This window comes from Labeo rohita, chromosome 5 (assembly GCF_022985175.1).
Source record: "Labeo rohita strain BAU-BD-2019 chromosome 5, IGBB_LRoh.1.0, whole genome shotgun sequence".
Taxonomy (NCBI): Eukaryota; Metazoa; Chordata; class Actinopteri; order Cypriniformes; family Cyprinidae; genus Labeo; species Labeo rohita.
Genome location: NC_066873.1, coordinates 19,061,819 through 19,086,083, shown reverse-complemented (window position 1 = coordinate 19,086,083; position 24,265 = coordinate 19,061,819). Strand labels below are relative to the sequence as shown.

General features: G+C 36.0%; 1 protein-coding gene across 3 annotated transcripts in view; it reads left to right on the top strand.

Annotated features, from left to right (window-relative positions):
• The first annotated feature begins 322 nt into the window (after nt 1-322).
• adamts3 (ADAM metallopeptidase with thrombospondin type 1 motif, 3) overlaps nt 323-24,265 on the top strand; it is a 107,804-nt gene continuing 83,861 nt past the window's right edge. For 2 of the 3 annotated variants that reach the window (XM_051110490.1, XM_051110488.1), the window contains exons 1-4: nt 323-694; nt 2,621-2,645; nt 3,909-4,309; nt 20,521-20,677. In XM_051110490.1, the coding sequence (XP_050966447.1) occupies nt 629-694; nt 2,621-2,645; nt 3,909-4,309; nt 20,521-20,677 (649 nt within the window). In that variant the 5' untranslated portion in view covers nt 323-628. The remainder of the gene's footprint in view (nt 695-2,620; nt 2,646-3,908; nt 4,310-20,520; nt 20,678-24,265) is intronic. The other variant, XM_051110491.1, reaches the window with a different exon arrangement.

The window sequence follows — 24,265 nt, the reverse complement described above, 5'->3', positions numbered from 1 at the left end:
AACTATAAAAATTAGCATTAAATAATTTTTAACTTCATAAACATGTATTGAAACCAAATCATTTTATACCATGCAATTGTATTACATTATACTGTTATTACCTTGCCAAGTAACAGAAGCAGCTGGATTTTACAAGCGCAGGAGTATCCCAGACCTCTTCTGATTAGCTTCACTCCCATTTTGACACCAGCTTGCTTTGAGAAAAGCATCGCGATGTGTTTTCTTTGCATATTCCTTTTCTTCTTCTTTTTTTCCACCATGTGCTTTCCTGGGAAAGGGTAGAATATGACGTCACTGCAGGGCTGGTCTGTAGTTTATTAGTCAGCGCGAAGTGCCAGGTTAGAGCTCAGACAAGGCTCTGTCCAGCCAGCTCAACTCAACTTAACCACCACAACTTTTCAGAGGGATGTCTTTCCTATAAGTTTACCAAACTGAGGCATTGACCCAAGTTTTATAACTTTTAATTTTATTAGTTGCTCTTTGCTTACTTTTAAGTAGTGTTTAAGGTCTCTTGTTTGAGGATAAGTATTGCGCGACACTTTTAGAGAAGACAGGCGCGTACTGAAACATCCAAATTTGGATTATAGTTTCTGGTTCTCGGCTTTCAGTTGAGAAAACCCGACTCGTGATGGTTGTCCTGTCACTTAGGTTACTAGTGGTAGGAGTTGTAGTAAGTCTGACTTCAGCTCATCTGGTAAGTGTTAATGATTTACTGTTTATGCACGTGAAGTTGTGTAGAACGTGATATGTTAAGTGAAAGCTCGCGGGAGATGTCACAGTCGCCCTCCGGCATAGAACACGATTCGAATTCATATCAATCTGACTCAAATTGAAGCCGGTTATAAGAATATTAATAAAAGTATACTGAGTTTGTTCTGTCTGTTCGTATTATGCATATAACTTACAAAAAACGTACTAACCAAATACTAGAGAGAAACGTGCGCATTTTAGGAGAGTGTTCCCAGCTGTCAAACCAAAAGCCAAACTGTCGGAAAAGTTGGCATGGCAGAAAACACGTGAAATATGGCAAGCTGTTTTCACATTTATTCCTTTAAACTAACAGCTTCAGTAGTATCTAATCAGGTGCTAGATTAATTTCCCCATATAATTCTTTGTGGTTCAGATATTGACTATTCATAGCAAGTTATCAATGCTTACTTTTTAGATACTATTCCAGTATGCTAGTTTGTATTTGGTACAAATAACATTTTTAAACTTTATATAAACTCTAAATCATTCTGGGCTGCATTTCCCGTAGAACTACATCATTTGGTGATTAACCACCGCAGTATGATGCATTGTTATGACTGTTTCCCGAACACGGTCGCATCTCTGTCGTGTGAACTACGTTAGTTCTACAAAATAGGGCCATTGTTAACGGATGCCACATGCATGTAATACGCACATAATAACTTCTGCTATTTAACTGATTGGAGATCTCTAAGATGCTGCTGTATTGAACATGGCACCTGATGACTAATTTGCTATTTTTTGTTCCCTGTCATTTTGCTTTATTTTGATGTTCAATTCATCGCGGATTCCCTCTTGCGTCATTAGGCATTTATGCACGTGCGCGGTCTTTAAAAATGGCAAAATGTATAGATTAAAATGCATTTATATTTAGATAGAATGGAAGATATAGATTGTACTGCATGTTAGCTTCCTTATCGTGCCTAAGAGCATAATTTATTTAAGCCCATATGTCTTACTAACAAGAAACTATGCTTCTAACCACAGGTCGAGAGCTGTAGTTCCAACGACGTCTGTTTGCGAAGCTGATTGCGAATGTTTGTTTGAACTATGGTTTCAGGAAACACAGAATCATTAAACTATGTCGGTAACGACGGAACTTAAGACCATAGTTGGCTAACGATGCTTTTGGGAAACACACCTCTGACTCGTAACTAGTTAGATAAGAAATGCTTCTAATAACAATTGAGATGAAATACCAATGTCTCCAATAAGTATCAGTAAAGGTGAAATACATACTACCTACTATTTTCATAACTATTTGGATCGTAGTAGAAGTAACAAAAATGTACTGGCACCTAATACTAAAAGTAGAATAGGTACCAGCAATATTTGATGTCTGAACTACAATAACAATGGATGAGTTGCTTGTTCCTCTGCCACTGGTCTCTATCTTGTAATTACTGGGTTAAAGAAAGATTTGTTTAAAGAAATACATGAAGAGTTCAGATGCAAAACCAGCTAAAAGCCATCTCGGTCAAAAATGAGATAATGATACTGGGTGAATGCTCTCGACACATATTATACGTCCATCAAATACTTTTTCTTCAAACTCGCTAAAATACCAGCCTCAGCCCAATCAGAAGTACCAGTACTTACATAGAAACCTATACATCTGAGCCTGATAAAATGCATTTTTTAAAGAAAGACGTCAGATGGATTTAGCTGGTTTTGCATCTGAACTCTTCACATGTTAAAAAGGCTTGCCACAGATGAAATTGAAAGTTGAATGTCAGATTTGGATATTCTTGTGACAGATTTATATCCCTTATGGTTTTGCTGTTTCTAACTATAGTACTTTTTCAGTTGTTTTGTAAATGTCTTGGCTGCATGGTCTATTTATCTCCTTGTTCTCATTTTTTTCTTGCAGGCTGGTGAAAGTATAGATAAAGAAGGTAAAGTATACAGCCTTGTGGTCCTCAAACATTTTTGCTATCTGCATGCTCTTTTTGTCTTTTGAACTTATTATCAAGGTGAAAAAGTCATTTTATGACTTTTGATGCTTCATTAGTAATTTATGTAGACAGCTGCAAAGTGCAAACTAGAGTTACACTCTGTCATATCATGTGGGGTTTAACTGTTATCACTTTCATCTTCTCCTCTCAATGTTTAATGACAAATATTTTAATCTGAAAATTAATCAGAACTGTTGAACAGGCAGTACAGAAAAAGCCCTAAGGTTACCTTAAGAGATGATACAAATCAATCTCTGGAGAACTTTCAACAGACTTTAACACCTTTTATGGTTTGTTAATTGAAGTTGAGAATGACGTGCACGTTGCACAGGATGATTCATTGTTTAGTCAGTTGGACTAATAATAATTAACTAAAGAAATTATTCTCACTCTCTCTTTTTAATAAAAAGTGGGTTAACTTCAAGAAGTTAATTGTGAAAACTCCTACATGATCCCTTAAATTTAAAATGGTGTCAAAGTCACAACCTGCAGTAATGAGTTCATTACATTTTTCAACCACATTTAGTTTAATTACCAATGCGGTAAATCATGCTGAAATGGACTCATTAAATCTAATAGCTATAAATGACAGAAATTATTGTATTATTGTTGAAAACATTTCATGTTTTGAAAAACCAGAGTTTGATGTTGTATTTATATGACCTAGTTTGGTAATTATTTTATTAAACAAGGTATTCACATTCAAGCGTCCTCTTTGTTGAACAGATGTCTCAATATTAAATGGCTGACCTCAAAATGCTGTGTATGAAGAAACCAAATGAATTGTTTTATTTTTGTATAAGCCCTAAACCAGCCAGTCATGGGAGGCAAACAGTTTTATTTCTTGCTCAGCCAAAACTGCCATAACAAATTGCAAGGCGATGAGTTTTTGGCTCTGGCGCATTTTGCTATTTGAAATGTTTTCCCCCATGCAAACCATCATTCATATGTCAAGACGCAGGCCAAGCACTCAAATAAAATGGCTTTGAAATGTAGGAGGCAGTTTAATGGCTATAAACAGCCATTCAGGTCTCAACCACACACGGCTAATGTTTTTGGCTACTTTTTTATTTCAAATAGACCTTTTAGAGCAGTTCTTTCTCCAGCATTTTTTTTACAAGTAACAGGAGATGTGAATCTTTTTTTTAACTGATTTCTAATATAATAAAGAGAAATTCTACATGCGTGTCTTTATGTTTTTAGACTTGTTGAAGAGCCGTCTGAAAGAATATGGCCTCATTACTCCCATCAGCACCGACGCAGAGGGACACTTCCTCTCGCATCTTCTTTCGGCCAATCACAAGCAGCGTGTGAAGCGGGAGGTTTTGGAAGGGTCATCGCCAGCGGCAGACAGGCTGTTCTTTAACATCACTGTCTTTGGCAAGGAATTCCACCTCCGACTACATCCCAACCAAAGATTAGTGGCTCCGGGAGCCATGGTGGAATGGCACGATCAGATTGAAATAACTGGAAATGCGACCGAGAATGGAACCAACTCAGAAAGAATACTCAAAAGGGAGTTGCTGAAAACAGACTGCACTTTTATAGGGGACATCACAGATGTGCCTGGAGCCTCTGTCGCCATTAACAACTGTGATGGGCTGGTGAGTGTTGTTTCCTTTCCTAGTATATTATTTTTGAAATTAACTTAACAAGCAGGGTCTGGGACAAATGACAAAATGTAACAAAAACATGATGTTGCAGAGCATTAGGTTTTTATAGTTAAACTATTTTGTCCTATTTTAGTATTTTATAATGCCAGTGCAGTTTGGTTTCTAAACTTTTATGCAAATCCTCCCTGGCATTGAGTGGTGAGTCATGCCTAGACTTTTCTAAACCTGCAGGGAACCTGCTTCTATCACCATCATTTTTTTCCCTCCCGTAGTATTTGCAGTTTGCTTATGTTTGACATTTTCTTTATTTAAAGGGACAGAAAACCCCCTCACTCAATCATCTACTAACTCTCATGTCTCTCCAAACTAGTAATGCAGCAATATTAAAATTCTAGCCAATACAGATAAGCCAGTAATCATTTTCTCTTATATAATTTAAAATAACATTTATCTTACTAATGTAAAATATATATATTTTTTCCCCAAATATAAACTCAAATAAATTGTTTACATTGAACATTATTATTAAATTAGTAAGGCTCCAAAAAGATGACAAAGCGGTACAGACAAGTCATTTATTATATTCCAAGCCCTCTAAAAGCCACCCAATAGCTTTGTGTGAGTAATGGTCTGAAATGTAACTTACTCATTAAAAATCTTGCTCACAGAAAAAGTAAAAAAAGTTATTCAATCCCCTTTTAGCATATGCTGTGGTGAGGGTGGCACTAATCCACTCACCTGTCAGTCTTCAAATCAGATCATTCCGTGAAAATGTGTATTGTACTGTGTATCTTTCGGCCTTTTTACTTCCTCACAAAACACTATGCGAGCTTGAGGCGAGTGTCCGGAGTGATAGTAAGAGTTGAGTGAACTATGGGTCACCTCAGGAAGCTGACAAATAGGATGAAGCTGCTCTCCCCAGGGCCTGTCCAACATCAGAGGAGAGCTTTACTCTTCAACAATAAATACAGAGGTCAAATTGGGAAATTGATTTTGCATAGACTTCCAAAGACTTTATACAGACAAGCATGGGCAAAGGACTGACGTCTGTGTTGATGAGGCTCTCAGTGGGAAAAGACGTTTCTTTGGAATCAAGGGATGGCATTTAGCACAGGGCTTTATTCATTTGAGCCTAAACTTGGCCACCACACTCTCTTTCTCCTTGGAATCAAGTGGAATGTGTCAGCTTTTTTGTACAAATGAACTACAAAGGAGAATAAAACAATTAGAAATCTAGTTGGCACTCAGTCAGAAAGCCGTGTAAGGAAAGCTATTCAGCTGACAGTTTTCGTGGTTGCTTTATTGATATTATTAATTTTAGGACGCAGCAAAATCATTGAAATAGAAATTCATAATTTGATTGATTATGAATGCAAAAGACATGTCAGTGGGAGTTTTATGAAAAGAAAGGAACATTTTACTTCTAATAACCCCAGAAAAAACATTTCTTCAAAATGATTCTAACCAGTAATTCTTGAGAGTCTTTTTAAATGATTCATTAAAAGAATCACTCATAAGGGTAATCAGACTCACTATGTACTGTATGTTTGTTTTAGCTTATAGCCAGCGAGAACAACTTAAGTGAAAGTTTTTTTTTCACTAGTTGTTTTAGTGAGTCAGATGTTAATTCAATATCTGCTCTGACAAATTTATTCAGAGAAATCACCAGACTGATACAAGCTGTGGCTCCTGAACAATTCATAAAAATAACCACTCATAAGAGTCATTTATGTGTGAAGTCATACACTGGTTCAGTAGCTGCTCTGATGGGTTTGTTGAAATAATTCAAAGAGGAATTCATCAGACTAATTAATTCCTGAGTTTGTGATTCTCCTTGAAAGATTCAATTAACCACTCTCACTAGTGATTCAGATTCAGTTGCTGCTTTATTCAGATTCAAATTTGCTATTAATGTGTTATTAATATGTGAATCAGACTTGCATCCCATGAGGCCAACTCATCAAAAGACTTTTGTCCATGAATTGGTCTACACTGAATACTGTATGCTTTTGGTTGCAGTCAGAAGCTCTGAGTTAATCTGCTCTTAAACAAGCTGAACTACTCCATTTGAAGTGACTCCTGTAGAGATTTTCCCTCAGCTTTGCATGTTGTCTTAGGATGACATCAGTGTTGACGTGTGACCTTTGAAACCTCGAGTGTGTATTTCTACAAGACACAGCGATGCTTAAGATTTACTTTTTCCATCTAAACTCCACCACCTCCTTGAGTAATGGATCAGATGCTTACGTGGACAGCCTTTGATGTAAAGTGGCACTCCGAGTCGACACCACGTTATGTTTCCCTGGTCTTAATTACGGCCATCGTGGATCTTGAAGTCTTCACATGTAGTCCGTGAAGCAGATATTTCCTCTCTGAGCTGAGAGGTTGTGGGGGATGGAGGGATGATTTTAGCTGGGGGAGGAGGAGAAGGAGGAGTGGGAGGCTCACTTACATGACACAGGCATGTTTCAGGCCTGTGAACATTCCTCTGAAAGTGGAGAAAAGTGAACGGTTCTGTTTCTGCTTAGCAACTCAACAAGGTCTCGGAATGTCAGCACAAATACTGTGGTAGAAATATCAAAGAGCCAAACCATGGCCTGTTCCCTTTCCATTAGGGACTGAAACAGGGTCAGCAGTCAGACTGTTCTCAAGGCAATGGGAATTATCCTCTGCTAATCTACTGCTCCGTGTCACTCATAGCTTGGTCTCTTTAATGCATACTGCTGTATTCTGTGGCCAGGGCGCTGAATGAGGCTCCTCACTCATTGATGATCAGAGCTGGCTGCGTTACTGAAGTCCTGGCTGAACTTCACTCGGGACGCTGGCCCTGAGCCAGAACTTCATCCCCAACGTACCTTTGTCAGGAGAATAATGACATTAATGGTCAGAGGAGTCTGTGTTCTTCTGCCCACTCTGCCACTAACAATCTTACATGTTCACAGCCTTTCTCAGATCCACTTCACAGCTGTGATGACTTTGAACTTCGTTCGTTTTTTCCCATCATGCCTTGAATTCCTCTAATAACTGAGTTCTACTATTAGCTCTCTTTCAAAACCTAGTGAGCTGCATACTGTAATTCCCAGGCACTAAGAAGTCATAATGGTGATTTATATTGCTCTACTGTACAAAGACAAAAAGCAGAAACATGTACATACAGAAGCCATACAGAAACATGTATACAACACCAGTAATTTGAAGTAAGCTATTATCTGTGAATGGGTGAGACTTCTGATTCATTTATTATAGGTAAAGAACTATTTGTGATACAAACTAGTGTGTTTATATAAGAAACACTAGTTTGCAATATCAACTGGAAGCTATCAGTTAGAAAGCTAAATCAGTTAAGCAGTTAAAAGTTTTTTTTAAATGTTTTTTAAAGAAGTTTCTTTTGCTCATAAAGACCACATTTATTTGATCTAAATTACAGCAAAAACATTAAACGGTTGAAATATTTTTACTATTTAAAATAACAAAAAAAAAAAAAACACACAATTTGTTGAGTCAGCTTAAAATAATTTGTTACCTTGCTGCCTTAACATTTTAAGTTCAGTCAACTAAAATAAGTTTAGTCAACTTGAAATGTTAAGTTGTACTAAGTAACAACTTAGATATTTGTGTTTGCGAAACTTAACAGATGGGTAAGTAACCCAGCTGCCTTAAAATTTTAAGTTGATTCAACTCAAAAAATCTAAGTAGTCACTTAGTATAATTTAACATTTCAAGTTGAATAAACTTTTTTTGAGTTGACTGAACTTAAAATGTTAAGGCAGCCAGGTTACAAACTATTTTAAGTTGACTCAACAAATTGTTTTTTACAGTGTAATTGTTTTTGCTTGAAAAAATTTGCTTGAAAACATGTATTATTATTATTATGTTGAAAACAGATGAGTAAACATTTTTCCGGGTTCATTGATGAATAGCTCAGAAGAACAGCATTTATCTGAATTAGAAATCTTTTGTAACATTATAAATGTCTTTATCATCACTTTTGATCAGTTTAAAGCATCCTTGCTAAATAAAAGTATTGATTTTTATATAAAAAAAATATTTTGAATGGTATAGTGTATAATGTTACAAAAGGTTTTTATTTCAGATAAATGCTGATCACAAAATGCGCTCACAAAATGTACTCAACTGTTTGAAATATTGATAATAATAGTAATAAAAAATGTTTCTTGAACAGCAAATTAGCATATTAGAACAATTTCTGAAGGATCATGTGACACTGAAGACTGGAGTAATGATGCCAAAAATTTAGCTTTATTTACAGGAATAAATTACATTTTAAAATATATTCAAATAGTAGATAGTAACTTTAAATGACAAAATTTTACTGTTTTTGCTGTACTTTGGATCAAATAAATGGTTTGATGAGCAGAAGTCCTCCTGTTCAAAAACTTTTGACTGGCAGTGTATATATACATTTCCAGAGAAATTAATACTTTTATTCAGCAATGATGCTGAATAGTGAATGAAACTGTTTAAAAGAGAGAGTGAAAATTTTTACACTGTTACAAAAATGTCTATTTCTAATAAATTCTGTTCATTTGAACTAATCATCAAAGAATCTTTAAGAAAAAAAAATCACAGTTGCAACAACAAAAAAAAAAAAGTATCATAGCCGTTTTCAACACTGATAACAATTAGAAATGTTTCTTATGCACCGATCAGCATATTAGAATAATTTCTGAAGGATCATGTGACACTGAAGACTGGAGTAAAGAAGCTGAAAATGTAGCTTTGCCCTCAAAGAAACAAAAATATTGAAATAAAAAAACTGTTAATTTAAATTGTAATAATATTTCATAATATGAATGTTTTTACTGTATTTGATCAATTAAATGCGTTCTTTGTAAACATAACAAATTTCTCCAACCTCAAACTTTTGAACAGCGGTGTATGTATGTATGTTCATTCAGTGAAGGATTTGTCAAACTTATTCAAACAGGTAACTTGTTTGTATGTTTTTGAAGTATTCTTTAAGAGTTAAGATTGTGCATAAAAATAATTTGTTTGTGAATAGGATTACACTGTTCACGCTTTGTTTATTTATACGTGCAGCCCGTGAGTCACGTTTTCTCGCTAGACGTTATAGTCTAGTCATATGTTGATTCAGTAACCGCTTTGATGGACTGAGTGAGTTCATTCAGTGAATGATTCATTAGACTCATTCAAAGCGAGTCTTCTAGAATGTTTTATTAAAAGAACTCCTTTGGAGAACTGGACTGCACTGTATATTTGTTTATAGTTTGTGTGTAGCCTATGTGAGGTGTTTCCTTGCCATTATTTTGTGGTAAATCTTTGGTAAAGTTGTGGTGGAGGGTGCAGAAAACACTGCTGTTATCGCAGTTTAGCTAGATGTACAGTGGAGCTGTAGTCATTTTTGATCAAGTTCAGACACAGTGGCTGCACAGCCTACATCAAACAGAAGTGCCAGTGACCAAGAAGTGTATGAGACCTGAACTGTCACAAGTGGGTGTACGCTGTTTTAAGAGTAAACACATCTCTGCCCTCTGACATCTCAGGCATGCCGTTGTGTGTCCCACCCTTTACTCACTGGGTCACTCAGTGTGCCTTGTTCTTAACACTCCAGGCTCTCATCATCTGTAACCGCCAGTGTTTAGAGACAAACTGGAAAGTAACAAAAAAGATTTACTGGGCATGCGAATTTAATATGAAATTGAAGAACGGAATGTTTCAGCCAAAGCAACGTGCCTTTTTAACCTTATAACAAAATGTTCTGCCCTCACATGGCTGCTGCGGCAAAAGTGAGTCAAGAACGGTGGAAGATTCTGCAGATGGAATTCTGTATCCCATTTACATGGATAACAGAACAGATATCCTTGCTGATACAGTGCCTTACCAGTTGAAGTTTCATTTTCTTTCCCTCATGTTTTTCAAACTCCTTTCTGACTTTATTTCTTACTTGTCGCAGAGAAATTTCTGAAGACTCTTTTGGTCCCCTGTCTCATGGCATTGAAAATAATTGGGATTGAAGCTTTTAAGCTTAAAAAAAAACCTACCATAAAAGTGGACTACATGACTCATATGTCTTCTGAAGCCATACAAGCTGTGTGTGACAAAGAGACCAGCATTTACGTCATTCGCTGATAAAGTTTCCCTCAGAAGAGCTCTTGAACATTCAAGGCAGTCAGTGAGTTAGATCATTTGGATTTATGAATTAATCTTTCGGCTCAAAAAGAAAGTTTTGTTCATGAATTTGACATTGCTACCTTTTTCATGAAATCTCTTGAGTGTCAAGGTTTTAAGTGAATAATGACTTCATGTTATTACATAAATATGGACTATTTTATGGCAGTTTTATCAGGCTCTTTTTAAATCTTCAAATCTTTAACCGTTCTATGAAATGACACCGGAAAGAGCGTTTTGTGCTGAACAGACAGACTGTTATACAGGTTTGAAATAACATGAGGCTGAATCAAAGTTCTAGTTGGACAGCTGTAACATAGAGGAAGAAAGTGTTTCGAATGAAAGAGAGTAAGGCAAGCTATCAGAAGTTGTTGCTTTTCTATGGAATAAGCAGCGTTGAGTTTCACTCCCTGTGTTCAGACTTTGCAAACTCAGGTGAGACTTTTATTCAGTCCAACACCAGTTTAAACTCAGAAACCATCCATCTGGGAACACAAACATTCTTCACCAAATATTGGCTGAACTCGCTGACTTCAACTTCAGCATCTCAGCTTGAAATCAGGTAACGTTTGGATCACAACAGGCTGTCCTGATTTTAACCGTTACCTCAGTTTTGCTTGTGTTTTTACAGCTAAAAGATTTTAGCCATGTAAAGGAAACTAAATTGCCCCTTCTGTGAACCCCAATGTTTCTAAATGCACTCAAAATGCACCCAAAATGTTTTTAGAGTGCAAATTAACTGGCAGTGGTCCCAAAATATTTCATAACGTTCTGTTTTTACTGGCAAGACTTCCATTACGCGAAAGCATTATCTAAAGCGATAAAGAGAGGCTGAAGAAAACAGATGCTGCAATATTTTGGATTAGTCTCAAATCCCCACTTTACACTTAATAAGACTCTCGTCCTCTCTTTAAAAGAAAGACCTTTAGTCCATCTCCAGTATGGTTTGTGAAGCATCTGCGAAGAACGGCTGTATATGCTGCAGTTATACAGAAGAGGGCATGTTGGGGATTTAGCATATCCAGAAAAAAAGGTCGCCTTTGATTGAGAAAGAAACCGAGCCAGTTCCTTCCCCCTGAGAAGTGCACCCGTACACAAGAGTTGTATTCACTAATAGTTATTGATGTACTTTGTTGATTCAGCCGAGGACTTGCCTGTTGCAGAGGCTTGACCCCTGAGCTGTTTTGGTATATGGTTTGAGGTTGAGGAGGGGAGGTGTTGGAGGATATGCAGAGGCAACTTATTTCTTTAGGTCTGCTTCAGGCCAAAGACTAGCAGCTCCAGCCGTGTGTGTTTGGCTGCTTTTATTGATATATTAATATATTTATACATTTTTAATCATGACCAGTTTAAAGCCACATTTTCTGTTGTCATTGCTTTGGACACTGGGGCCTGTTCACCAGCAGCTTGGGATTTATTTAGAGTTAGCCATGCGGGTCTTGCCACCACTCAAAGTAATGGGTAAATGTTTGCTTTGGGTGCTTTTTCAGAGCGCCACAAAAAGAACTGAATGATTCTGATTTGATTCACATGTTTTCTTTTCGAATTGGATTTAAAATGACGTCAGATACTATTCCTTTTTCTTTTTTTCAGAGTTCCTTTGGGCTTTGTTGAAAAATCATGCAAACACTGGCATACTGTTGCTCCCAAAAAATATATCATGTCAAGTAGCCGTTTTCTATTCATTCTCTATGGGAGCAGCAGGGGATTGTAGGATTAAGTGTGGAGCAGGTTTTTTAAATTTAGATTTCATCGTGATTAGACTGTGGCTGGGATAATAAAAGTGTAATAAATTGATACCTTGTGTATACGCCGGGCTTTCGAAAGTGTGCTTTGCATTTTTCCTACTGTAATGATACATATATATGAAGACATTATTGACTGTGTGTTGAAAGCAGTTATTGCACTCACTACTGCACATTTCACAGACACACCCCCAGAGGGACAGATTGCACATTTTGAGTGGTATTGAGCTGACTTCTTCAGCGTCAGTGGACACATAGGGTAATATGATGTGTAATATGATGTTTTGAGCTAAATGCTCTTTTATCAGACTAAATATAGGTTGCACATTATTAGAAAAATTGAAGAACAATAAGCTGACAAGGTGTGTGTATTTTTCCCCTGCCCTCCCTTCATAGTTTGAGCACCTGTAACGGTATTTTAGATGGGTTTCTTTGCCACTATCTTTTGCTTAGTGCATCACTCTACAAAATGCTGGGTTGAATACAACCCAGTGCTGGGTGAAATATGGACAAACCCAGCAACTAGGATGTTTTGACCCATTGGTTGAGTTAAACATTTAACCCAACCTTCTAAGTAGTTTTATTTTCATTCTAAAAATGCTGGGTGAAATATGGACAAACTCAGCGACTGGGTTGTTTTGACCCAGCGGTTGAGTTAAACGTTTAACCCAAACTCCTGGGTAGTCTTATTTGCACACTGAAAAATGCTGGGTTGAATACAACGCAGCGCTGGGTGAAATATGGACAAACCCAGTAATTAGGTTGTTTTGACCCAGCGTTTGAGTTAAATGTTTAACCCAAACTCCTGGGTAGTTTTATTTGCACTCTAAAAAAATGCTGGGTTAAATATAACCCAGCGTTGAGTGAAAATGGACAAACCCAGTAACTAGGTTGTTCTGACCCAGCAGTTAAGTTAAATGTTTAACCCAAACTCCTGGGTAGTTTTATTTGCACTCTAAAAAAATGCTGGGTTAAATATAACCCAGCGTTGAGTGAAAATGAACAAACCCAGTAACTAGGTTGTTTTGATCCAGCAGTTAAAATAAATGTTTAACCCAAACTCCTGAGTAGTTTTATTTGCACTCTAAAAATTCTGGGTTAAATACAAACCAGTACTGGGTAAAATATTGACAAACCAGTAACTAGGTTGTTTTGACCCAGCGTTTGAGTTAAATGTTTAACCCAAACTCCTGAGTAGTTTTATTTTCACTCTAAAAATGCTGGGTTAAATGTTTAACCCAACCTTCTGGGTTGTTTTCTTTAACTCAACTATTGTTTAAAAATTACTATACGGCTGGCTTAAAATGAACCCAAAATAGGTTGTAAATTTAAAATCAAATCAGCAATAATCAAAAGGTGAACATTTGTTAATAAGCAAGTAAAAATGTATATTATATAATTATTTTTTATCCATCTTACTAATAAATGTTCATTTATTGAACATATTATTGAACGTAAATTCCTATTTCGGATTTAGTTTAAGCAAGAAATATAGTAATTTTTAAGCAATAGTTGAGTTAAATAGTGTGGAATTTGTTAGGAACTTTTCTTTGTAAAGCTGCTGTATAGCAGCAGTATTGTGAATGAGTAATAAATTTACCTTTTTTTTTAGGATAAAGATCTATTAGCCATTACAATTTCTAGTGAGTTCTTCAATACCATCATGTTATATAATGACCAGTATGTCATTATATAAGTAAAAAAGTACTAAAAAGTACAGTGTACATTGGATTATTATGTTAATTTACTACACGTTAGAGTACTCGTGAAATATTTTTGCTTCACTCTGTTTATTTTGAATTTTCTTCCTCAAAATACAGAGATTCCTCTTTTCCTCTCTGGGTTAGATGACTTTTGCATTTTTCTCATTTTTTTTCTCCCAGTGAAAGAAATTAACTGGTGTAACTTTTTAAAAGTTCCTTTTAAAGGAGGGATGAAAATGGCAGGTAATGATGACGAAGGTTTACACACATTTCTAAACCAAACACACCTTTAAACAACATGGCGGGTGAAAGGTAGCAGTGTGTCGGCTGAATCCACGCTTTTTTGAAAGTGGCAGTACCTTTTTTTAAATAAAGCACGTTCAGACCGGCTCCTTAAGAAGTTTAGACTGGAGTGCCGTCTTAGAAAACTGGACCCCTTCAGCTGAATCCCATATGTTTGTCTTGGCCCGTAACTGGTGTCTGCTTGGCGGGCGCTGATGCTGGGGATATTAAACTGATGGAACACAGGACTCTTGATCCCCTTCAAGGGCTGCTGTTTAAGTAAAGGCAAGAGGCTCTGTCCATCCACCTGTGATTGTCCACTCCACATAGCCAGCTGCTCGATGGTTGGTGTAGCTAATGGAGCGGTAATAGGGTTGACCACCCCATCCTCCATGTTTCTCACTGCCACTGTCACCTCAGAGATGCATTTAATGTTTTTAATGAGGGCTGAGTGTAAAAGTGGGTTATTGGGAATGGCAGTAGTTCACTGAACGTGATAAGCCTCGATATTTTCTGACCACAGTGTCCAGCCACAGCCTTGTTATGGAGGACTGTTTGTTTTCTGTGTAGTCCAATGAAATGGTTTCTTGGAAGAACATTTCCATGTTAATGTTAATGAAACTGTTTTTATTTCTGTTTCAGCATTCTCTAAAATGGTTTCCTTGGACACAAAGAGCCTAAGCACTTGTCTATTAGAAAAAAAAACAGCTTGAGGACTTTAGAATTCTGTCTTAGTCTACGGGAGCGGTGGTTCCTTACTGTACTGTTATTTGGGAGCACAATTTGTACAATACCACATTTTAACAGCCTTGGTCCTTTCCTTCACCTATGATGTTCTTAGGCTGATTTCCATTCATTTTCTCCTTCTTTCATCATCCTCTTCCAGAAGTCTATTCCAAAAAATTCATTTGTACTTGAGGTGTGTGATGCCTCAGATTTTCACATCTGAAAATAATATCTGAAGTATAAGCAGTAATGTCTGCTGAAATAGATCTGCATGAATTTCCTAGTTAGGAAACTGGTTTGATGTTTGTATAGTTGGTGGATCACAATGGCCATTATAATGATGCTGGTTGGCCAATGAAGTCTTGGTAGTTAAATCAGTTCAGAGGTCTTATGTGGAAACAAACGTCCACCAACAGCACATCAACATCGAACTTTGGATAACACGACCAACTTTGCTGATGTTTTCAGCAGGTGTGTGGAAAATAATAGCTGAAGGCTTTAATTAAAACCTCCTGAACTCTCACAGTGTGTTATCTGCCACTGGGAGACATATTATGCAGCATTTGTTTCTTTTATCCTTTTTTAAAAACATTTCACAACATACATTGACCTCCAAAAGTTTGGAAACACCCTAGGCAAAGTGCACAATATCAGCATAAATCCTTTTTTCTATCCCTAAGCAACTTGCAATCATTGAAAAAGAGTAATAATAATTTGTTTTCATAATAATGGCCATGTATACCTGCCAGACAGGCTCTTGATGACAGCTGTGGTGCCTGATTACTGGATTACAGTGACGTAGGTTTAATTTTTTATTGTTATTAGTTGACGTTTAGCTTTACTGATTGATTGTCAGTTAAGGTTAGTCTACAACAGATCAATTAGAACATAGTTTGGAGTTATATTTGAGTATTTTAGGGACCCTATGATTTCCGCAGTGTGGAAAACGTGGACAGATTCGCGGAATCCAGTGATGCTCACTGTGTTTTCAGCCTCTGCCGCCTCAATGTGTGAGAACATGAACACATAAACTATCTCTAGAACTGCTCTGAGAGTCACTTCATGAGCATTTTACCATTTCTTTTGGGTAAAACTATTGTCATGTCATATACAAACAGAAACCTAAAGGTCTTCACATCAACCTATCAAAATAAGTTTGGTTTAACTTGAAGAAACTGTGACAGAAATATTACTTAGTGTAATTATACTACTAATGTATAATGTACTACTAGTACTAATAAAATTATTAGTGCTGGGCAACATTTAATCGCGATTAAATGCATCCAAAATACAAGTTTTTGTGTACATAATATATGTGTGTGCACTGTGTATATTTGTTATGTATATATAAATACACACTCACGCATGTATATATTTAAGGAAAATTTTATATAGTAAATATATTTATATATAATATAAATTATGTTCAGATAAATATATACATGTAAATACATGTAAATATTTTCAAATATATACTGTATGTGTCTTTATATATACATAATATTAGTAGTAATAATAATAATAATAATAGGAATAATAATAATAATTTTATTTTAGATGCAGTTAATCACAATTAATCATTGTGCAGCACTAAAAAATATTAAAACATTATTTTTAAAGGAATATTTACCAGAATTTATTTAGCAGAAAAATGTAAATACACAACATAAATAAATAAAATAATATATATATATATATATATGTATATTTTTTTTAAATAAAATCAAATAATTAGAGATGCTTTTGACTGTTAATATTTAATGAAACTATTAAAATGGAATTAATGAAAACAGAATTTTGTAAAAAATAAAACTGAATTTGAGAAAGAAAATCATTTCATAGGGCCAGAAAATGTAATTTTTGTTAAACTGTTAATAAATTGCAGTTTAGTATTGTAATGTTCATGATTTCAATTAATTAGACATGCTTTTTGATAAATATAAACACAGTTTAAAAAAATTAAAAGAAAAAACTGAAACAGAAAAATTAAAACTGAAAAAACAGAATTTGGAAATTTGAAACAGATTTTATAGAGCCCTAGCATTTGCCTACATTGGCATGCACACAACGGCAGCATCACTTTATACAGTTTGGAACAATGCTCTGTTACACTCCACTGTCATCAGGGAATTATTCTTGCAATAAAAGGGCATTAATTCACTTTTAATTTAAGTGATTAAAGTGCAAAGATACTCCCTCTCTAACAGTCAAACAGCCTGGCTCAGGTGGTCGGTGCAGTGACCTGTGGGTCTGCAGGGTTCATGGGTTTGGAACACGTATGTTTGGCACATACTGATTCTGTACTCGAGCACATGCTGTGCACAGCATATTTATTTGCTTCAGGCAGTTTGAAAGCGACTGGGTATAAGTTTTTGTAACAATACATAATGATCTCATGTTATTGTGATTGTTGTATCTTTTTTGCTTAGCAAGCAACAATGATTTCTGACGACTTGAATCAAAACAAAAGAACTGATTTACCGAAGTTTCGAGCAGGATTTATACAAGATGACTTTTCTTAACTGCGCACACACATACTTTCAATTCTTCACTTCTTCTTCATTCTCGTGCACGCTCTCGCTTCTACAGCATTATGGGCGACTATTCTTAAAGGGGAACTGCCCAATAAATGAATACTTAAACGGTTTCTTATTACTAAAATTAAACATATATTAAGCATTTATGACTACTAATCCTCTAATTTAAGACACAGCAGTAATAGAGCGAGTCATATGGTGCATTTGTACAGCTTTTGGAATCTTTTCATAGTTTGATTGCATTTCACCCATGTTTGCCTATAAGCAAAAACTGACTATTGAGGCATAGAGTTAATCGGAAATGGATGGAGGCAACAGGCATGGAGAAAGGTAAACCGTGTGTTCTTGAGTGCACAGGATGGCGCTGAGAAGGGGTGGCCAGGTTGTGACTAGGAGAGAGTGGATTGAGAGAGAGAGCACTAGTCTTTCGGCACATTCCAAAGCACGGCCTCTGAGAGGCTGTTCTGTGTCCAGGAGGCCGGCTCTGGGGCTGGAGGTAAAACTGAGAGGCTATTTCAAAGGAGCAAGGAGGTCGGTCCATGCGCACACACTTGAAGTACTGTACATTCGAACACTCACCCACTCACGTGCGAATAGACGAATACACTGTTGAGCATATGAACTCACACTACAGAAGTAAGCACATGCACATGTGTGATCACACATTGCACATCAAGATGGTTTGGCGTGATGTCAGTATGATTTGTAGTGACTTAGCTACATGCTGAAACACACAGGATGCGGTAATATACAGTGGTGTAAAGAAAGACCACTAGTGAAAATGCTTCTGTTTTGCAGTTTTTTGCCTTTTTATTTCTTTATTGTTTGTTTTATTTTTATAAGTACACTAAATTAACAGATGGATTCTGAATGATTTTTTAAATCCTTGATTGCATTTTGCCCATGTCGAGTAACCGCCCACAAAATACCGGAAGTGGCACATTCCAGGGCTGCATGATGTATTAATCCCATTTAAAAAACATAATAAAGCATGCTGCTATTGTGAATTCACAAACGCTACGATTCAGTTAAATACTTATATGCGACGCAGGCTTAATATATGCGTTTTAACTATTTATATGTGCGTAGGTAAGGTAAATCTATAAACCCACGCAAACATGAGAATACATGTTTTCTCAATAAGTTAACTGTTCATCGCGATTTCAAAATAAAAGCTCAAACCCTCACTCTGAGTTTACACGCTTCAATGTCCACATTGAAATTACAGTGGCTGTAGCATTTCTGTCGCAAAGAATATTAAAGATTAAGTGGATATTTAAATAAAATCTTGTTCAGTTAATATTAAACAAGGATTAGATCCAGCAGCAAAGAGTAAAAACAATCGTCAGGCTGTTGGCGTCCTCTGCAGTCATTTGATATAATACATAATGTATGTTAGCTTTGTTGGTCATAATACATTATGTATTTTATCAGTTTTGTTCAATAAAACCATAAGATTATTTGCTTTTGATATTTTATTTGAACTAATTATTATTGTCTTGTTGCTGTTAAATATGTATTTTTAAGTCATTTTAAAAGCTGGTGTTTGGTGAGATCTATGTTGTTACCACCAAAAAATTAATTACAGTTATCAGATTACTCAATTAATCATCAGAATAATGACCGATTATTCGCTTACCAAAATAATCGTTAGTGACAGCCCTAGAATGTAGTAATATAAAGTGGCATCCAATGGTGAAGGTGCTGCTATTTAACATTTTTCATTAGATATTTGTGACGCTGGACCGCAAAATCATAAGTCTCAATTTTTTGAAATTGAGATTTAGAAGTCAGCTGAAAGCTGAATAAATAAGCTTTCCATTGATGTATGGCTTGTTAGGACAACTATTTGAAAATCTGGAATCTGAGGGTACAAAAAAAAAAAAAAAATATTGAGAAAATCGCCTTTAAAGTTTTCCAAATGAAGTTCTTAGCGATGGATATTACTATTCAAAAATTAGGTTTTGATATATTTATGGTAGTAAATTTACAAAATATCTTCATGGAACATAATCTTTACTCTATCCTAACGATTTTTGGCATAAAAGAAAAATTTATAATTATGACCCATACAATGTATTTTTGGCCATTGCTACAAATATGCCCGTTCTACTTAAGACTGGTTTTGTGGTCCAGGGTCACATGTGTTATATTATCAGTATGGCAATTTAAGAGAAAAGTTGAACTGTCGAAACGATTGTTTAATTCATTGAAGTTTTCTTTTTCGTTATATATGATACTTTTCAAAACTTTGATTTTCTGTTAGATATTTCAGCATTTTCAGTTCTAAATGATCCCCACTTTGTTGATTTCTGAATAATTTTTGCATAATAATTATGAGATACAAGTATTTCAGACTCATTAAGAAAATAAGTCAGGGGATATCTAATTAGTTTATTGAGCTATGCAGGAAAAACAAATTTTGTTTACAACTGTGTGATTTGTATCCTGAAAGCATTTTTGAATTAAACATGCCTTTGATTTTGAAACGAATAGGAGGCTGAGAAGAAAGCAGAGAGGAGATTCAAACCCCTGATTATTCACTGACAAATGCATCAAACAATAAACTCTCTCTGGTATTTTCATTTGTTATCAGGGCGTTCAGAATATATTTAGTTGTGAAGGCCCACGTTCGATTGTGTTTTAACAGCACAATTCGCTAGAATTTTTATGAGGTTGAAAAATGTATGATGTATTGCTTAACTTTGAGTAGAAGGAATGTTTGGAGGTGAGCCGTGTGTTTTGTACCTGTTCATATGTTGTGACTCATACCATATGTTAGGTGAAAAGATAATAGCAAATGAGCAGATGAGGGTTGGGTGATAAATAGAGCATCTGCCCTTCCAACAAGACCGTATGATGTGTTTTGAGATGTGTGTTGAGATTTATTGTCATTGTTGTAATGACACTCACCTACATTTTATGAACATATTTCATTTGTACTGTCAAATCTGTCATAGTTATTTATAGGTTTATTCTCTACAGAGGTCTTTGGTTAGAGAGACTTCAATTTCACCTTTATTTCTGTGAACAATTGTTCTTATTTTTGTTCTCTCAAGGCTGGAATGATTCGAACTGATTTTGATGAGTACTTCATTGAGCCTCTGGAGCGAGGAACACAGGAACACGAAGAGAGTGGAAGAGTGCATGTGGTGTATCGAAGGTCTGCAGTATTGAAAGCGCCTTCAGACATCTCATTGGATTACCAGCCGATCGGTACGTACCACTGGATTATTGAAGTCTTGCGTGCATCTGTTCATTCTAGTCTTGCCCATTTCCTTTGTATGCCTTAGGCTCTAGATATTTGTAAATCATTTAATGATGTTTCATTTGTCTGAAATCAGACAAGGGGCCATTGTTGCTGTTGATTGATGAATTGATAAATTTAATTAACAGTCAACATTGTAATGAAGGCCTTAGTTCAGGGGTCAGCAACCTTTCTGACATACATTTCCCCCATTGGTAATCACTTTGGCATACACACCAAGGTATTATGTGGCTTTATATATTTCTTTAACAAAATACTGTACAGTTTATTTTATGATACTGGTAGAATATTGCATGGCTGGAAAGACCTCTCAGCCAGTCAGATTCGAGGACAAGAAGTAACTGTTGTATAAATATATACACGCCATAACTTTCTGACTAACTTTTCCAGTTCTTTAAAAACTAGCAACATAATTTTATCTTCTGTCACATGAATACTTCTTGTCCTGAAGATAATTTAATGGCGCATGTGCTCTTTTGTTTGTTTGGAGAACATACATTCTCTTAGGGTTTTTTTTTTTTCTCCAAGCTTTTGAATGAAACAAGAAAAATGTTTGTTTTGAGCAGATAAATACATTTATAATTTTTTTAGCCTTTTGAATGAATAGTATAGCTAGGAAAAGGGTTTGTTTGGAGCAGATAAATTCTTTATCATATTCTGAAAAGTTGTTTTATATTGCCTTTTGCTAAAATACATTCGTATACATTGCATATACATATCTAGCACTTAATACAAATGTACAGCGTACTTAAGCATGCCAAAAAGTCTGAAGTCAGACATTCTTTGTAGGTGGGCCTGCCCATTATTGCAGAACAGCATCTTCTCAAGCAGATCACACAGACCTTTTTACAAACCACCATCAGGGCATGTGGATGACTGACAGCACTTTCTATTCACAGGCAACTTTTTGTGTTGAAGTAATTTTATAATCACATTCGAACAGTGGGAAGCTCTGGGAAGTCGAGCCCTTTGTGCAGTCGCGACCTTTTGAGATTTCCTCTCAATTCAGTCGCTTCTAAAGAGTCAAGTGCTTGTGTGGTAGTACCGGTTGCCATGGCGATGTGATGGCATTCCATTGTCCCAGGTGGGAAGCATGCCGTAAGCAGAGATGATTACGCTCTTGCTCCTGTTGCTTAGATAATCACAGCGTGCTGCTGATAAGACGAGGGAAGGTTTTCTCTATTTGGCCAGTGGACCTTTAAGTTATTGCCATTATCAAATCTATTGTGAATTTTCACGTGCTACTCGTAAAACCCGGCAATGTTTAGCTGTATGTGAATTCCATAAATGACTTATGATACATTCATGTAGACAAAAGGTAAAAGGCATTATAGGGATAGTTCATCTAAAAATGTACATTTGCTCTCAATTTACTCAACCTCAGGCCATACAAGAAGTAGGTGACTTTTTTCTTCAGTAGAACAGCAAAGAACATTTTTAACTGAAACCATGATTCTTTGTGATTTATCAAATGCAAGTCAATAGCTGGGTTTCCATCCAAAGTTTAAATTGAACTCTTTTTCAAAATTGGAATATTGTCATAAAATACTGCAATATGCAATACTGTGCAAATAAGCACCTTTTCCATCCAACAATTTACATGCGCATCAGAGCGAGGAAACACAGTAAATGTGGTCATTGCTTTCGGAGGTGGAAACGCAGTCGAGTAAGACTTCTGGGAGGCAATTATACAGAAATACTTTGATGACAGACTTTGCTCGGGCATTTCAGAATGACCATAACAACATTTCAGATGCTGTGCAACAAGATTGGTCCCTTGGTTAGTCAAGTTATGCCGTCCCATAGCGCAAAGTCACATGACTTTTTTTATTATGCGCGTGAAGGAATTTATCCGGCAGATGTATTTCCATCTCCCATTGTTTGCATTACCCCTTTTTTGCATAAGTCAAAAACCACCTCAAGCTAGCATAAAAACTTTTTTTGCGAATTAAGGGATTTTTTCCCCCTGAAAAAAAGGCATTTGGCATTTCCATCACTTGTTTCACATGCGATACTTCAAAATACGCTTAACTAGGGTGTTGAAAACATACCTGATAGCTACCATCACCTTTAAAGTAAAAAAAACCATAAACATCTCCATACACTGTGAGGAGATACCCCCTTTGAGTGTTTAGAAAAGCGTTATATAACTGTAATGAATTATTAATAATTATTAACAAGCAAGACAAAATTTATAGTGGTGGCTCCTGATGATATATTCAGGTTTTATGAAGTAAGACGATTGGTCTGTGCAAGAACTGAACATTAGTTAGAACATTATTACTAGGGCTGCCCTCGACTAGAGATTTTTCTGGTCGACTAGTAGTTTTTCTGGTTGACTATTAGTTGTATGTTTATTAATAAGCCATATAAATAATAATAATAAATAATAATGAGCCTTCAATTGCCTACATAGCCTAATAAGTGCTCAAGCACAAAAAAAAAAAGCTTTCCACAGCGCACCGGCAGATATAATAATTATAATTGTGTCAGGGAAAAACAGCAAGAAGACTGCATTACTGTTTTAGTAACTTATTGATAAACAAGCTTTCTTTGTTTTCAGTTTAAGAGATGAAGTCGGTGATACGTCTCCGCAGTAGTGGATGCGCCTCTATGCGTGTTTCATACGGATTACATAATCGGAGAATATTCGTTTTCTATTCAAATTGGTTTATTTAATAGTAGACATTTCATTCTCTATAGTTAGGCTATATTTTTCATGTCTGTAAGGCAGATATACACAGAGTTTCGAAGTTTCACGCTCAAGTTCACAGAGATGGCAGAAAGTGCATCCTGTTTGCTGTAATTATTTTACAAAAGCACAATGTTTCGTTGTTATTCTGAGTGGACACAAATAAAAGTAGTCTTTGCAGATTTGAAAGTTGTATTACATTTATCTGTATGACCAAAAGTATTTTAGGAGTAAGTGACCACACCGCCTCTATCTGTCATGCAGTGAGCGCGCTACTATTCAGCTTCCACGCTCCGCAAAGACACTTCAACAGCGCACATTTTTCTAGGGTAACATTAGTTTGAGCAGCCATGTAAAGTTGCTACTACATACATTCTTCAGAAGAAAAGTCATATTTGGGGTTGATGAATGATAGGTGAGCATTTGGGTGTCCTGCCTGATGTACTATATTACCGCATAGACCAGCTGTTAACAATTTTTCCATCACGGACTGCGTGACTTCGCCACTTACTGTAAAAAAAATGTTTTCTGCAACTAAAGAGTAATAAAATTTTGGTCGACCAAGCCTCTTCTTAACGACTAACGGTTAGTCGACAATTAGGGGTGCAGCCCTAATTAATACCTGTGATCCATAGTCTCAGTCTCAGAGCACTTCAATGAAGGTGCAAAATTAAGCTTTTTATGGTTTCTCATTATTTATGTAAAAAGGTAAGCTCATGAAAACTAGTTTATTCACTTTCTATGCTTTAGACATGAAAAACATTTCACATTTCACATCAATTCAATTCAATTCAATTCAAATTTATTTGTATAGCGTTTTTCACGATACATATCGTTGCAAAGC